Here is a 16,080-nt window from a genome sequence, read left to right as displayed (position 1 = left end):
GAAGCAGAAAAAGGAAATTCACATGAGCACCACAATGCCTATTCCATCCATGTTATACCAAGGTTTTCTAGCACACAGCTTTGACCTACTACAGTAGCTATGTGTAGGCAGGTTGCTTCGGATTCATACGTCCTCAAACAGCCTGATTCATACTCTTAGAGGAGGTGCTTTCACAATACCGTGATTTATAATGCAAAAACAGTGTGGTGAAGAAAGTAAAAGTGCAACATGTGCCATGTAAAAAAGCTCAAGTTTAAGTTTTAGGTTGTAGTTATTATAGGAATTATGACGCGTTGACTATTTTTCTCTATACCATTTGTATTTCATATACCTTTGACAATTGGATGTTCTTATAGGCACTTTAGTATTGCCAGCCTAACCTCGGGAGTTGATAGGCTTGAAGTAATAAACAGCACTGCGTTTCAAGCATTGCGAAGAGCTGCTGGAAAACGCAGGAAAGTGCTGTTTGAATGAATGCTTACAAGCCTGCTGCTGCCTACTACCGCTCAGGCAGACTGCTCTATCAAATCATAGACTTAATTATAACATAATAACATGCAGGAACACAAGCTTTTCGTCATTAATATGGTCAAATCCGGAAAATATAATTTCGAAAACAAAACATTTATTCTTTCAGTGAAATACGGAACAGTTCCGTATTTTATCTAACGGATGGCAAACCTAAGTCTATATTGCGGTTACATTGCACATCCTTCAATGTTATGTCATAATTATGTACAATTCTGGCAAATTAATTACAGTCTTTGTTAGGAAGAAACACAGGTTGCAACAAGCCAGGCGGCCCAAACGGTTGCATATACCCGGACTCAGCTTGCACTGAACGCAAGAGAAGTGACACAATTTCCCTAGTTAATATTGCCTGCCAACATGCTTTTATTTTACCAAATTATGCAGGTTAAAAAATATATAATTATGTGTATTGACTTTAAGAAAGGCATTGATGTTTATGATTAGGTACATTTGTGCAACGAATGTGCTTTTATTGCGAATATGCTTTTGTTAAATCATGACGCGGAAGGTAACCTAGTGGTTAGAGCGTTGGACTAGTAACCGAAAGGTTGCGAGATCGAATTCCGGAGCTGACGAGGTAAAAAATCTGTCATTCTGCCCCTGAACAAGGCAGTTACCCACTGTTCCCATTGAAATTAAGAATTTGTTCTTAACTGACTTGCCTAGTTAAATAAAAGGTAAAAACAAAAGTAATAATTTATATCGATTTTTTAAAATCACCCGTTTGGCGAAGTTGAATTAGGCTGTGAATTGCTGATAATTTAACAGGCACCATATTGATTATATGCAACGCAGGACAAGCTAGTTAACCTAGTAATATCATCAATCATGTGTAGTTAACGTGATTATGTGAAGATTGATTGTTTTTCATAAGATAAGTTTAATGCTAGCTAGCAACATACTCATTGCAGCCACAAGGTCCTTCTGATGCTGCACTCGCGCAACAGGTGATCAGCCTGCCACACAGTTTCCTCATGGATTGCAATGTAAATCGGCGTCCAAAATGGTCTTTTACCAATTATTATGAAAACTTGAAATCGGCCCTAATCTATCGTTCGACCTGTAATTCAAATTGCCATTGATAAAATGCAATTGTGTTTGTTGTCCGTAGCGTATGCCTGCCCATACCATAACCCCACCATGGGGCACACTGTTCACAATGATGATGTCAGTAAACCGCTCACCAACATGACGCCATACACGGTCTGCGTTTGTGAGGCCAGTTGGATGTACTGCCAAATTCCCCAAAAGAACGTTAGAAGTGGCTTATGATAGAGAAATGAACATTAAAGTGTCTGGTAAGAGCTCTGGTGGACATTCCTACAGTCAGCATGCCAATTCCACACTCCCTCAACATTTGAGACATATTTTGGTATTGTGTTGTGTGATAAAACTATACATTTTAAAGTGGTATTTTATTGTCCCCAGTGAAAGCTGCACCTGTGTAATGATCATGCTGTTTTAATCAGCTTCTTGAAATGATGCTGTGCGTTGTATTTAATGTATTAATTGATACAATTAATTGATATAATTGATACAATTCTACTGATCATTGCTCAAAGCAAATTGGCAAGAGCAACAAACAACGACTCAAGCAAATATTTACTATGCGACTACACAATGTAGCTGGCTAGATGGCTACAGGAGCGTGAAATATGGATGGGCTGTTCTCAATGTGTTGGGAGCGGCCTGTCAAAACTAAACTAAAAAACGGTCAACATATCTCCTCCGGGAGGCAAACCAAAAACGTTCTGATCCACAAGCGCTAACTTTAACCATTAAACTTTGAATTATGTTCTTAACACATTGACTTAAACAGAGCATTTAAATGTCTGGAAGCGTTCATTCCAAAACTATTTGAATTCATTCTCACAATAGTGATCGCACATTTATTTCTCTTGCTTGGATAAATACAAGTCTAAAACAGTGGATTTGTTGAAAACAGACTCATTTAATCAGGTAAAGACTAATTTCCTTTTTATTTTGACTGAATGCTGCTGCAGGCTGCAACCTGATCTAATAGCATTTCATTTTATTCTGTACATAAATCCGAGACACTCCATTTAGTAAGTTGTGTTTATATGGTATGTATTATTTTAAGGAGGTGGATAAGCTTTAATATTGCAAATACATTGTGGCTTCTATCAATGTAATTGTCTACATCATTTCCAATCCCCAAAATATTTATATAATCACACACACACACACACACACACACACACACACACACACACACACACACACACACACACACACACACACACACACACACACACACACACACACACACACACACACACACACACACACACACACACACACACACACACACACACACACACACACACAGTTTGGACACCTACTCATTCGAGGGTTTTTCTTAATTTTTACATTGTAGAATAATAGTGAAGATATCAAAACTATGAAATAAAACATGGAATCATGTAGTAACCAATAAGTGTTAAACAAATAATTTGAGGATCTTCTTCAAAATAGCCACCCTTTGCCTTGAAAGCTTTTGCATTCTCTCAACCAGCTTCATAAGGTAGTCATCTGGATGGAATGCATTTGAATTAACAGTTGTGCCTTGTTAAAAGTTAATTTGTGGAATTTATTTCCTTCTTGTGTTTGAGCCAATCAGTTGTGTTGTGACATGGTAGGGGTGGTACACAGAAGAAAGCTTTAAGTCCATATTATGGCAAGAACAGCTCAAATAAGCAAAGAGAAACGACAGTCCATCATTACTTTAAGACATGAAAGTCAGTCAATCCAGAGCATTTCAAGAACCTTTAAAGTTTCAAGTGCAGTCGCAAAAGAAGATCCAGAGTTACCTCTGCTGCAGAGGATAAGTTCATTAGAGTTAACTGCCTCAGAAATTACAGCCCACATAAATGTTTCACCGAGTTCAAAGAACAGACACATGAACATCAACTGTTCAGAGGAGACTGCGTGAATCAGGCCTTCATGGTCGAATTGTTGCAAAGAAACCTCTACTAAAGGACACCAATAAGAAGAGACTTGCTTGAGTCAAGAAACATAAGCAATGGACATTAGACTGGTGGAAATCTGACCTTTGGTCTGATGAGTCCAAATTTGTGATTTTTGGGTCCCAACCACCGTGTCTTTGTGAGACGCAGGATAGCGGAATGGATGCTCTCCGCATGTGTGGTTCCCACCGTGAAGCATGGAGGAGGTGGTGTGATGGTGCTTTGCTGGGGACACTGGTTGGTGAATAAGGCCCACTTAACCAGTATGGCTACAACAGCATTGTGCAGTAATAACCCATCCCATCTGGTTTACGCTTAGTGGCACTTTTTTTTCTTCTCGCTCTTCAATAGGGCAATGACCAAACACACTTTCAGGCTGTTTAAGGGCTATTTGACCAAGAAGGAGAGTGATGGAGTACTGCATCAGATCACTTGGCCTCTACAATCACCCAACCTCAACCCAATTGAGATGGTTTGGACCGCAGAGTGAAGGAAAAGCAGTCAACAAGTACTCAATATATGTGGGAACGCCAAGATTGTTGGAAAGCATTCCAGGTGAAGCTGGTTTGGACATTGTCCTGTTGCAAAAAACACATGATAGTCACACTAAGCTCAAACCAGATGTGATGGGGTATCGTTACAGAATGCTGTGGTAGAATGTGATAGAATGCTGTGCTGGTTAAATGTGCCTTGAATGTTTAAATAAGTCACAGACAGGGTCACCAGCAAAGCACCCCCACACCACCTGCTTTACGGTGGGAAATACACATGCGGAGATCATCCGTTGAGCCACACTGGGTCTCACAAAGACACTGCGATTGGAACAAATTTCCACGGGTCTAATGTCCATTGCTCGTGTTTCTTGGACCAAGCAAGTCTCTTCTTATTGGTGTCGTTAAGTAGTAGTTTCTTTGCAGCAATTCTACCATGAAGGCCTGATTCACACATTCTCCTCTGAATAGTTGATGTTGAGCTGCGTCTGTTACTTGAACTCAGTGAAGCATTTATTTGGGCTGAAATTCCTGAGGCTGGTAACTAATGAACTTATTCTCTGCAGCAGAGGTAACTCCGAGTCTTCCTTTCCTGTGGCGGTCCTCATGAGAGCCAGTTTCATTATAGCGCTTGATGGGTTTTGCGACTGCACTTGAAGAAACTGTCAGAGTTCTTGAAATGTTCCGGATTGACTGACCTTCATGTCTTAAAGTAATGATGGACTGTAGTTTCTCAAACGCATTAAGTAGAATAATTCCACAAATTAAATTTTAATTGAAAGGCATTCCAGGTGACTACCTCATCAAGCTGGTTGAGGGAAATCCAAGAGTGTGCAAAGCTATCATCATGGAAAAGTTGGCTAATTGAAGAATCTCAAATATAAAATATATTTAGATTTGTTTAACAATTTTTTGGTTAATAAATTATTCCATATGTGTTACTTCATAGTTTTGATGTCTTCACTATTATTCAAAATATAGAAAATAGTAAAAATAAAGAAAAACCCTTGAATGAGTAGGCGTTCTAAAACGTTTGACCGTTAGTGTAGTCAATACAACAATTTGTTCAGCACTTTTGAAAAAGAATTCAGAACATGGGCCATCCTCACAATATTCTCCCTATACACCATGTCAGAACCATAAGATAAATAAAGGGGGCATATAAGCACACACTGGTCTTACAATATTCGATGATGACATTTCTCTAAAACAGGCTACAGGCTACATGTGTACCACCAAGTCAGAACAGTAGGCTAAATTATGAGGGGGGAAAGGTACCAAATTATTAGGATGAGGCACATGGGCTACTAACAGCTTACCACACAACATACATGTAGTATTACTTTCTTATGTACACTGTTGCTATCTCCCTGGCATATTACAGAGAAACTTGTTTCTCATGGTTGGAGTCCTTTAGGTTCCCTTTTGGCAACCTCCAAGTGGGCTGTCATGTGCCTTCTACTGAGGAGAGGCTTCCGTCTGGCCACTCTACCATAAAGGCCTTATTGGTGTAGTGCTGCAGAGATGGTTGTTGTTCTGGAAGGTTCTCCCATCTCCACAGAGGAACTCTTGAGCTCTGTCAATGATCATCGGGCTCATGGTCTCCTCCCTGACCAAGGCTCTTCTCTCAGTTTTGCCGGGCGGGTAGCTCTAGGAAGAGTCATGGTGGTTCCAAACTTCTTTCATTTAAGAATGATTGAGGCCATTGTGTTCTTGGGGACCTTTCCTGCTGCAAACATTTCTTGGTACCTTTCCCCAGATCTGTGTCTCGACACAATCCTCCCTCGAAGCTCTACAGACAAGCTAACATGCTAAGTAGTTGAAAAGTAGCTAAAAAGTAGTAAGTAGTAGCAAAGTTGGTAATTAGCTAAAATGCTAAAATTGTCCATGGTGAGATTTGAACACTCAACTTTTGGGTTGCAAGACATTCACGTTATATGCCTATCCTTCCAAACCATCCTTGTTTTTGCCATAACTGAGAATTAGTTATTGTCAAATTGTCATATTTCTGAAGTAAAGCTCTATTTTTGATGTATATGGGATGTTATAGAAGGGTCAATATACTTTTTTGTGTGATTTGGCTCGTTTTTGAAAAACTTACACTAATCGCGATTCACTTCCCAATTTCTCGTTGTGCAGTATCAGTACCTATATTAATTAGGGCCAATTTCAAGTTTTTTTTTTTTTTTTTACACCTTTATTCAATTTTTATTTAACTAGGTAAGTCAGTTAAGAACACATTCTTATTTTCAATGACGGCCTAGTTCAGAGAAGAACAACAGATTTGTACCTCGTCAGCTCAGGGATTCAATCTTGCAACCTTACGGTTAACTAGTCCAACGCTCTAACCACCTCCCTTCACGAGGAGCCCGATTGTTACGCGAATGCAGTAAGAAGCCAAGGTAAGTTGCTAGTTAGCATTAAACTTAATCAATCATAATCACTAGTTATAACTACACATGGTTGATGATATTACTAGTTTATCTAGCATGTCCTGCGTTGCATATAATCGATGCAGTGCGCATTCGCGATTGCTCCAACGTGTATCTAACCATAAACATCAATGCCTTTCTTAAAATCAATACAGAGAAGTATATATATATATATATATATATATATATATATATATATATATAGGTAAAATAAATCCAGGTTAGCAGGCAATATTAACCAGGTGAAATTGTGTCACATCTCTTGCACGCTGAGTCAGGGTATATGCAAGCAAGTTTGGGCCGCCTGACTCATTGCGAACTAATTTGTCTGAATTTTACGGAATTATAATATATGCCATTTAGCAGACGCTTTTATCCAAAGCGACTTACAGTCGTGTGTGCATACATTCTACGTATGGGTGGTCCCGGGAATCGAACCCACTACCCTGGCGTTACAAGCGCCATGCTCTACCAACTGAGCTACAGAAGGACCATTATGACATAACATTGAAGGTTGTGCAATGTAACAACAATATTTAGACTGATGGATGCCACCCGTTAGATAAAATACAGAACGGTTCCGTATTTCACTGAAAGAATAAATGTTTTGTTTGAGATGATTAGTTTCCAGATTCGACCATATTAATGACCTAAGGCTTGTATTTCTGTGTGCTATTATGTTATAATTAAGTCTATGATTTGATAGAGCAGTCTGACTGAGTGATGGTGGGCACCAGCAGGCTCATAAGCATTCATTAAAACAGCACTTTCGTGCGTTTTGCCAGCAGCTCTGCTGTTTATGAATTCAAGCCTATCAACTCCTGAGATTAGGCTGGTGTAACGATGTGATGTGAAATGGCTAACTAGTTAGCGGGGTGCGCGCTAATAGCGTTTCAAACATCACTCGCTCTGAGACTTGGAGTAGTTGTTCCCCTTGCTCTGCATGGGTAACACTGCTTCGAGGGTGGCTGTTGTCGATGTGTTCCTAGTTCGAGCCCAGGTAGGAGTGAGGAGAGGGACGGAAGCTATACTGTTACACTGGCAATACTAAAGTGCCTATAAGAACATCCAATATAGTCAAAGGTATATGAAATACAAATGGTATGGAGAGAAATAGTCCTATAATTTCTATAATAACTACAACTTAAAACTTCTTACTTGGTAATATTGAAGACTCATGTTAAAAGGAACCACCAGCTTTCATATGTTCTCATGTTCTGAGCAAGGAACTTAAACATTAGCTTTTCTCCATGGCACATATTGCACTTTTACATTCTTCTCCAACACTTTGTTTTTGCATTATTTAAACCAAATTGAATAAGTATCATTATTTATTTGAGGCTAAATAGATTTTATTGATGTATTATATTAAGTTAAAATAAGTGTTCATTCAGTATTGTTGTAATTGTCATTATTACAAATACATTCTAAAAATTGGCCGATTAATCGGTATTGGCTTTTTTTGTCCTTCAAATAATCGGTATCAGTGTTGAAAAATCATAATCGGTCGACCCCTAATCAGGGCATGCATGTCCTTTTAGAAACAGACATGGTCTCAGTATTGTAACGACCCTGGGGTTTATAAACGTGCGCGCTGGAGTTCGGGCTAGAAGGTCGAGGGTTTGAGACCTGCTCACCTGCAGTTTCATTACAGTATAGTGATACAGGTCTTTAGATGTTGTCCACATGAAATTGTATCATTCCGAACTTTATCTGCAACGTTATAATCCATTTTGTGCGACTCGAGATGTTTCTTCTACCAGCTGTGCTGCCCACAGGACACGCTTGGCCTGAAATATCTACATAAATATACTGAGAGCGTGTCACAGTGTTACAGTGAAATGCTTACTCACAAGCCCTTAACCAACAACGCAGTTTTAAAGAAAATGTATTTTTGGAGCTTTTGTTCATCGTTGTGTACCGATTACTGCTCAACAAGATAAGGAAGTGAATTGCGGCTGAGGTAAATTTCTCAAAAACAAGCCAAATCACACACCAACACAAAGTGTCCGGACCCTTCTATAACATGCCATTTACACCAAAAATAGAGATTAACTTCAGAAATAGGAACATTTTGTTTTTTGTAAGCATAACAAATGTAACATACCATACTAATTTCAGTGTCCTTGATTTACATTTAGTATGTTGCTTCTAATCTATGAGACCAAACTGGCACACAGTCACTTAACCAAGCAATGATTCTGATGCTGTTATTTTAACCTGGTGCAGTGTGTGGAGCCCCGACTATGTTTTACTTGTGTATGGCGATTTCGGATTTTCTGTGTACACACTGAAAAGTCATTTAACACTGTTGATCAGTCAGCACACATTTGGGTTATAAATGTAAAGACGCCAGGAGAGGGAGTTTATGCCAGAGCTGGAATTTATTCAACACGTGTTTGAAACAGCGATGCTGTTAACCATCAGTTGCACTTTCCAAGGCTATCTGTACATATGCGTTTGGGGTTCAACCATATATTATATGCGGTTCAACATAGCTAATTTACTGTTTCTTAACAAAGCAATTTGTTTTCTCTGTTATGGTTTGTGTTGTGGTCTTGGTTGTTCTTAGTCAAGGAAATGTAGCGTAGCTAACTGCAGTGTTTGTCATGTCTGAAATCTGGCTACCTCGTCTTAACGTTACCGTAGCTCGGTCTGTACAATGCAAATGAAAGTGATTAGCTTGGCGGTTTCCCAAAGTAACATTAACTAACCACTTATATTTTGCGTAAGAAAGTATGATATATTGTGGTGAATGATCTGGCCATTGACGTTAGCCAACGTTACAGTGTTCGGGTGGCTTAAGTTACTTAGCTAGTTAAAGTGAAATTGGCTTTCATAGCAGCCAAGGACATTCGCTAGTTTATTTGAGCAATTTTTTTGTGCTCTGATTAAACGCAAGAGTCTAGGTCAGCAGTTAACACATGATGACTTTATGTGAAAAACCTTACTTGGCTAAAGCCAGCGTTAGCTCTCGTCTAACATTACATTGCGAGCTACCTACCTAGTTAATCAAAGCTACATTCATTGGCCAGCTACCTTTATTTATTTGCCTGTCCATTAGCTAGCTAGCTTTCTGCTGACAAGTGTTAGCTGGCTTCAGAGGCTAGCTGAGGGACTTTGTACAAGCAAGCTAATGTTTGCTAGTTAGCTTCCTAGCTAACCAAAATATCTGCTTGCATTTATGAATTAACCTCAGCTTGAATACCACCATATAGCTAGCTATATACAGTAGCCTAGGTTTGTTTGCATACACTTATGACTGGCAGCATGGTGCAAGTAGCTGTGTTGTTGCCGAGCAACCGACCCAGTGTTATTACTCGGCATTTGGGCAAAAAACAAATATGTTAACATTGTCAGAAATGCTACAAAAGGGTAGCACATCGTTGTTTCTTAAAGGACGGGTCACTTTATGGATGCTATAGTCTCATTTTAATCTGACGTCCAGAATTTTAGCTAGGTAGACACAACAAATACTCCTATAAGAGCGTCTGCTAAATGACTTAAATGTAAATGTAATAACTCAATTGCTAATGACCCTGTTAAAAAAATGCTCATGACGAAAAAGGCGCGGAGTGTGTTGTGTACCTCCAATAAAGTAGATTTGCGAATTTTTATCAAGAGATTGGTGTCATATTGGAATTTAACACTGAGCTTCAACCAATACCTATAACATTATGACCCATATAGGTTCCATACAGAATATCCCCCAAAATCCACACACACAACCACCCCCCACCATACACACCTTTAGATTCTGTCCATCAAAGGGCAGTGAGCCGCTGACAAGTGTGTACAGTATGACCCCCAGGCTCCAGACGTCCACCTCGGGCCCGTCATACTTCTTCCCCTGGAACAGCTCTGGGGCAGCATAGGGCGGGGAGCCGCAAAACGTGTCCAGTTTACTGCCTAGGGTAAACTCGTTGCTAAAGCCGAAGTCTGCAATCTTGATGTTCATGTCTGCGTCCAGGAGTAGGTTCTCAGCCTGATTTGAGATTGGAAGAGGGGGGTGAGTATCTGTATACGAGAGACACAGCAGACAGAAAGACAGATATACAGTGATCGAGAGAGAAAGAGTCTGAGTGTCTGTCTCTCAATCTGTATCGATCAATGTCTACTCAGACACACTCAGACAGTGAGTCACTGTGTGTGTGAGATCCTTGATGGCGTAAAGTTCCAATGCTACAGCAGCATGTATGGTATTGGTTTTCACCTTCAGATCCCTGTGGACGATCCTCTTCTGATGGCAATACTGCACTGCAGAGACAATCTGAAAGAGAAAATTCTGTTGGAGGGGGACAATTTTTCCCCAATCCATTCCTAGGGGTCTCTCAGTCTGTACATTTCTACCCCAGCATTAACACACTTGATTTAACTAAATCAACAAATTACCGAGCTAAGCTAACAAATCTCAATGGTAGATTTAGCCGCTACGCAATCGCTCTACTGACGGCTAATGAATCTCTACAGCTAGTCAACATTAGCCGCTAAGCTATGCTACGCTACAAATGAATTAGTCCCCATTCCTAGCAGAGGTTGTATTGCATTAGCCTCCTTGCAATAAGACTAATCATATATCTCATCAGTCAGAGATAGGGTACTCTGTTTGAATGCTACATAGATAAGTCATCCTTCCTCCCTCGAGGTATGCTAACGCTACATCAATTCTGACAAGACTGGATAGGACAACACATATTTGCCAGGGCCGAATTCATAAAGTATGTCCAGAGTAGGAATGCTGACCTAGGATCAGGTCCCCTCGGTCCATATTATCTCATAACGATCCAAAAAAGCAGATCCTTGATCAGCAGTCCTATTCTGAGACACATAATATGGGAACTGATCTGTTAGCTTAGGTGAGCAGATTTTAGCTGCGCAAAAAATGGATTACCCCTCTACAGTTCTTAATCGTAGCCTATCACCCAAGTTTGGTAGCTATGCTGTTGGAGGCACGGTCTTTCGTGCGGTGGTTACAATATAGGTTATCACTGATAAATATTAACATAAAAATGTAAGCGAGTTGGGTACAGTGAAAGACAGCATTTTTACATGCAAATCTGATTGGATACAGTGTTTGATTATTTAAATATCAGACTCATTTTAACTTCTGAGTTGCTTTTTTCTTTGAGGGCTAATCGGGGACATTTCCAGGGACAGGTTACCAGAATCGGGGACTGTCCCGGAAATTGGGGACATCTGGTCACCTTACAGTTAGCTCAAAGGAGAGGTAAAGGAAGGATGCAAAGAAAATGTTAGACATTTGCACCATTCAAATGAACAGTTTAGACTTTTTGTGCAATTCTATATTGACTCCTAGGTAGATCTGAAAGGACTGGATAGGGGCCAGCAATATAGTAATAGATTGACCTTGCACTCTGAATTTTTTGCCATGTTCCTTACACCCTATCCAATTGCTTCAGATCTACAAATGTGGTGGGTAGTGGATAGGGCTAGGGGTTGTTTCTGGACAGGGCCATTGACCAACACAAACCTTATATACTTGGGAGAGACACTTCATAAAAGGATTCTGCTATGCTTAAGGACTACCACTAGAGTCTAGAGGAAAGGCCTAGTCCCTTGTTTCTAGATGGGGCCATTGACTAACCTTATATACTTAAGGGGAATCCGCTTAAGTCAAATTTTCATTTAGTCACGCAAGGATGCTGCGATGCCAAAACACAGTGTGGGTTGACAGAGAAGTACACTAGGGGAATAACAAAGTACTTCTAATGATGTTCTGTATTTCTGCTAGGTGAATCAGCATGAGGTCTGTTCATGCTGAGTAACAGATATGGGAATTTCATGAGCACACACACACGCTCGCAGACACACACACTTTATTGAGATGTAGGACTCAGTGGCATGACACACACCCTAATAGACAGCCGGCGCCGATGACGTGGATGCCAATTAAGGTAGCCCCCTGCACCTCTCTGATTCAGAGGGGTTGGCTTAAATGTGGAAGACGCATTTCAGTTGAAGGCATTCAGTTGTACAACTGACTAGGTATCCCCCTTTTCCTGTAGAACATGGAACATAAATGCAGTCATACACGCACCGTCTGTTCCCAGGAGGTCATTAGCTCATATATTTATTCAGAGCACGGACCCGTCTCCTGCAGTGCCTTTCTTTCCTCCCTCTCCACTGGATGACAGAGAATATGTCTGGTGACATCACTGCACCTCTTCACACAGTGGTTTTCAGCAGTGTGTGTGCGCACGCACGCGCTTGTATCGCTATACTCTGTGTGTAAGTGTATGTTTGCTTGCTGGAGTGTGTCCGTGTCCATGTGAGTCTGCAGTTGTGTGTGACTGAGTGTTAGCAGTAACTCACCTGGCGAAACTTGGCCCGAGCCTCCTTTTCCTTCATCCTTCCATGTGCAACTAAGTAGTCAAATACCTCACCTGGACAGGTCGAGAGAAAGAAAGAGCGAGGTCTGGAGTGAGGGAGGAAACATCTACTGCAAACCAAAAAGCTTTGGCAGCTCCAGTCCTGTAGAGCCGCAGGTGTGCAGGCTTTTGTTCCAGGCCATCTCTAACACACCTGATTCAAGTCATCTGCAAATCTTCAGTTTGTACCAGAATAATATGAATAATTTGGCGTCTTAGCTGATGTAGAATAAAAGCCTGCACACAATGCGGCTCTCCAATACCTGGGACTTGTCTGCCAATGTGCTAGTACAGTTATTCTTTAAGGTGCGGACAAAATATACAAATGTCTCAAAAAAAAAAGAGAATGTGTGCTTACTGAACCGGGAAAAGACAATCATGGTCAAAACATGTATCACTCGCCCAATAAAATACTGTGCATGCGGGGGAAGCATTATAATTAAGACAGTTATTTTAGATTCAATCATTATTTTGTTCATACTCACCACCACTGGCGTACTCCATTATCAAATAAAGTGTCTTCTCAGTCTCAATGACTTCAAACAATTTAACTGGAGAGAAAAGGAGAGAAATAGTGGATTAGTAAAGACAGCCAATGAGGACAACACATCCTCTCAACTACTAGCTGACAGACAAAAAGGGTGCATCTATACCGAACAAAAATATAAACGCAACATGCAACAATTTCAAAGATTTTACTGAGTTACAGTTCATATAAGGTAATCAGTCAATTTAAATGAATGAATTAGGCGTTTATCTATGGATCTCACATGACTTGGCAGGGATGCACACACACTCGGCCATGGGTTGGCCTTGGAGGGCATAGGTCCCACCCACTGGGGAGCCAGGACCAGCCAATCAGAATGGGTTTTTATAACAAAAGGGTTTATTTCAGACAGAAATACTGTATGTGGAAGTACTGGGCTGGCATGGTTACACGTGGCCTGCGGTTGTGAGGCCAGTTGGATATACTTCCAAGTTCTCTAAAACGACATTGGAGGTGGCTTATGGTAGAGAAATTAACATTAAATTCTCTGGCAACAGCTCTGGTGGACATTCCTGCAGTCAGCATGCAAATTGCACACTCCTCAAAACTTGAGACATCTGTGGTATTGTGTAACAAAACTATACATTTTAAAGTGGCCTTTTATTGTCCCCACCACAAGGTGCACCTGTGTAATGATCATGCTGTTTAATCAGCTTCTTGATATGCCACAAAGGCAAAGGAGAAATGCTCACAAACAGGGATGTAAACAAATTTGTGCACAACATTTGAGAGAAATAAGCTTTATGTGTATATGAAAAAAAACAAAGCCATGATTTGTACAAAGAAAGTGATTAATTTCTCATTGCTCTGGATGCATAAAGGCTCTTTCAAACGCACGCACACACGTGGGGGGTATCATGTGTGTGTGGATGCTTTTGACTTAGACACATGCCACAGACAAATACAGTTTACAATGAAACATGTTCCATTTGGTTTAAATAATGCAAAAACAAAGTGTTTGGAAGTAAAAGTGCAATATGTGCCATGTAAAAAAGCGTTTAAGTTCCTTGCGCAGAACATATGAAAGCTGGTGGTTCCTTTTAAAATGAGTCAAAATTCACAGGTAAGAAGTTTTAAGTTGTAGTTATTATAGGAATTATAGGACTATTTCTCTCTATACCATTTGTATTTCATATACCTTTGACTATTTGATGTTCTTATAGGCACTATAGTATTGCCAGTGTAACAGTATAGCTTCCGTCCCTCTCCTCGCTCCTCCCTGGGCTCGAACCAGGAACACAACGACAACAACCACCCTCGAAGCATCGTTACCCATCGCTCCACAAAAGCCGCGGCCCTTGCAGAGCAAAGGGAACAACTACTTCAAGGTCTCAGGGCGAGTGATGTCACCGATCGAAGCGCTATTAGCACGCACCCCACTAAACTAGCTAGCCATTTCACATCGATTGCACCAGCCTAATCTCGGGAGTTGATAGGCTTGAAGTCATAAACAGCTCAACGCTTGAAGAACAGCGAAGAGCTGCTGGCAAATGTACGAAAGTGCTGTTTGAATGAATGCTAACAAGCCTGCTGCTGCCTACCACTGCTCAATCAGACTACTCTGTCAAATCATAGACTTAATTATAACATAACACACAGAAATACAAGCCTTAGGTCATTAATATGGTCAAATCTGGAAACTATCATTTAAAAAATAAAACGTTTATTTTTTCAGTGAAATACAGAATCGTTCTGTATTTAACTAACGGGCGGCATCCCTCAGTCTAAATATTGCTGTTACATTGCACAACCTTCAATGTTATGTCATAATTATGTACAATTCTGGCAAATTAATTACGGTCTTTGTTAGGAAGAAACGATCTTCACACAGTTTTCAACGAGCCAGGCGGCCCAAACTGTTGCATATACCCTGACTCTGCTTTCACTGAACGCAAGAGAAGTGACACAATTTCCCTAGTTAAAAGAACATAATGTTTAGCAGGCAATTTTAACTAAATATGCAGGTTTAAAAATATATACTTGTGTATTGATTTTAAAGAAAGGTATTGATGTTTAGGTACACATTGGTGCAACAACAGTGTTTGTTTTGCGAATGTGCTTGTTAAATCATCACCCGTTTGGCGAAGTAGGCTGTGAGTCGATGAAAAATGAACAAGCACCGCGCCGATATTATGCAACGCAGAACATGCTAGATCAACTAGTAATACCATCAACAATGTGTAGTTAACTAGTGCTTATGTTAAGATTGTTTTTTTACAAGATAAGTTTAATGCTAGCTAGCACCATACCTTGGCTTCTTGCTGCACTCGCATAACAGGAAGTCAGCCTGCCACTCAGTCTCCTCGTGGAGTGCAATGTAATCGGCGTCCCAAAAAATGCCGATTACCGATTGTTATGAAAACTTGAAATCGGCCCTAATTAATCAGTCGACCTCTAGTGGAGACCAGCACGCTGAGTCTGTTTCAACATGTAAAGGAATGAAATGACCCCCTTCCTGTCACACGCATTTCATTACTCTGGGCATAGAACGGGAAAAGAGAAAGGTAGTAAGAGACTGAAGGTTTGATCAGGGTTGGACTCAAGTCAAATTGAACTGACTATTCAAATATAATGACGATTACTTAATTGTCCATTGTCTTAAGGAAACCGCTTTGTCTCCTTCTTTATTCAAATTCCTCAAAACCCCATATGCACATCCCAGGAGCAGTTTAGAACCCTGCTCAAGGCCACAATGGTAGTAGA

The 16,080-nt window shown here is 40.4% G+C and overlaps 1 protein-coding gene across 4 annotated transcripts in view; it reads right to left on the bottom strand.

Annotated features, from left to right (window-relative positions):
- The window catches only part of mark1 (MAP/microtubule affinity-regulating kinase 1), a 91,785-nt gene that overhangs the window by 15,556 nt on the left and 60,149 nt on the right, over nt 1-16,080 (bottom strand). For all 4 annotated transcript variants that reach the window (XM_035746993.2, XM_035746996.2, XM_035746997.2 and 1 more), the window contains 4 exons: nt 13,316-13,381; nt 12,775-12,845; nt 10,655-10,711; nt 10,190-10,426 (listed from right to left, as the gene is read on the bottom strand). In XM_035746993.2, coding sequence (XP_035602886.1) covers nt 10,190-10,426; nt 10,655-10,711; nt 12,775-12,845; nt 13,316-13,381 — 431 coding nt within the window. The remainder of the gene's footprint in view (nt 1-10,189; nt 10,427-10,654; nt 10,712-12,774; nt 12,846-13,315; nt 13,382-16,080) is intronic.

The sequence above is a fragment of the Oncorhynchus keta genome, chromosome 32 (assembly GCF_023373465.1).
Source record: "Oncorhynchus keta strain PuntledgeMale-10-30-2019 chromosome 32, Oket_V2, whole genome shotgun sequence".
Classification (NCBI taxonomy): Eukaryota; Metazoa; Chordata; class Actinopteri; order Salmoniformes; family Salmonidae; genus Oncorhynchus; species Oncorhynchus keta.
The sequence above is the reverse complement of the archived record's forward strand: the minus strand, read 5'-3'. Positions and strand labels throughout refer to the sequence as shown.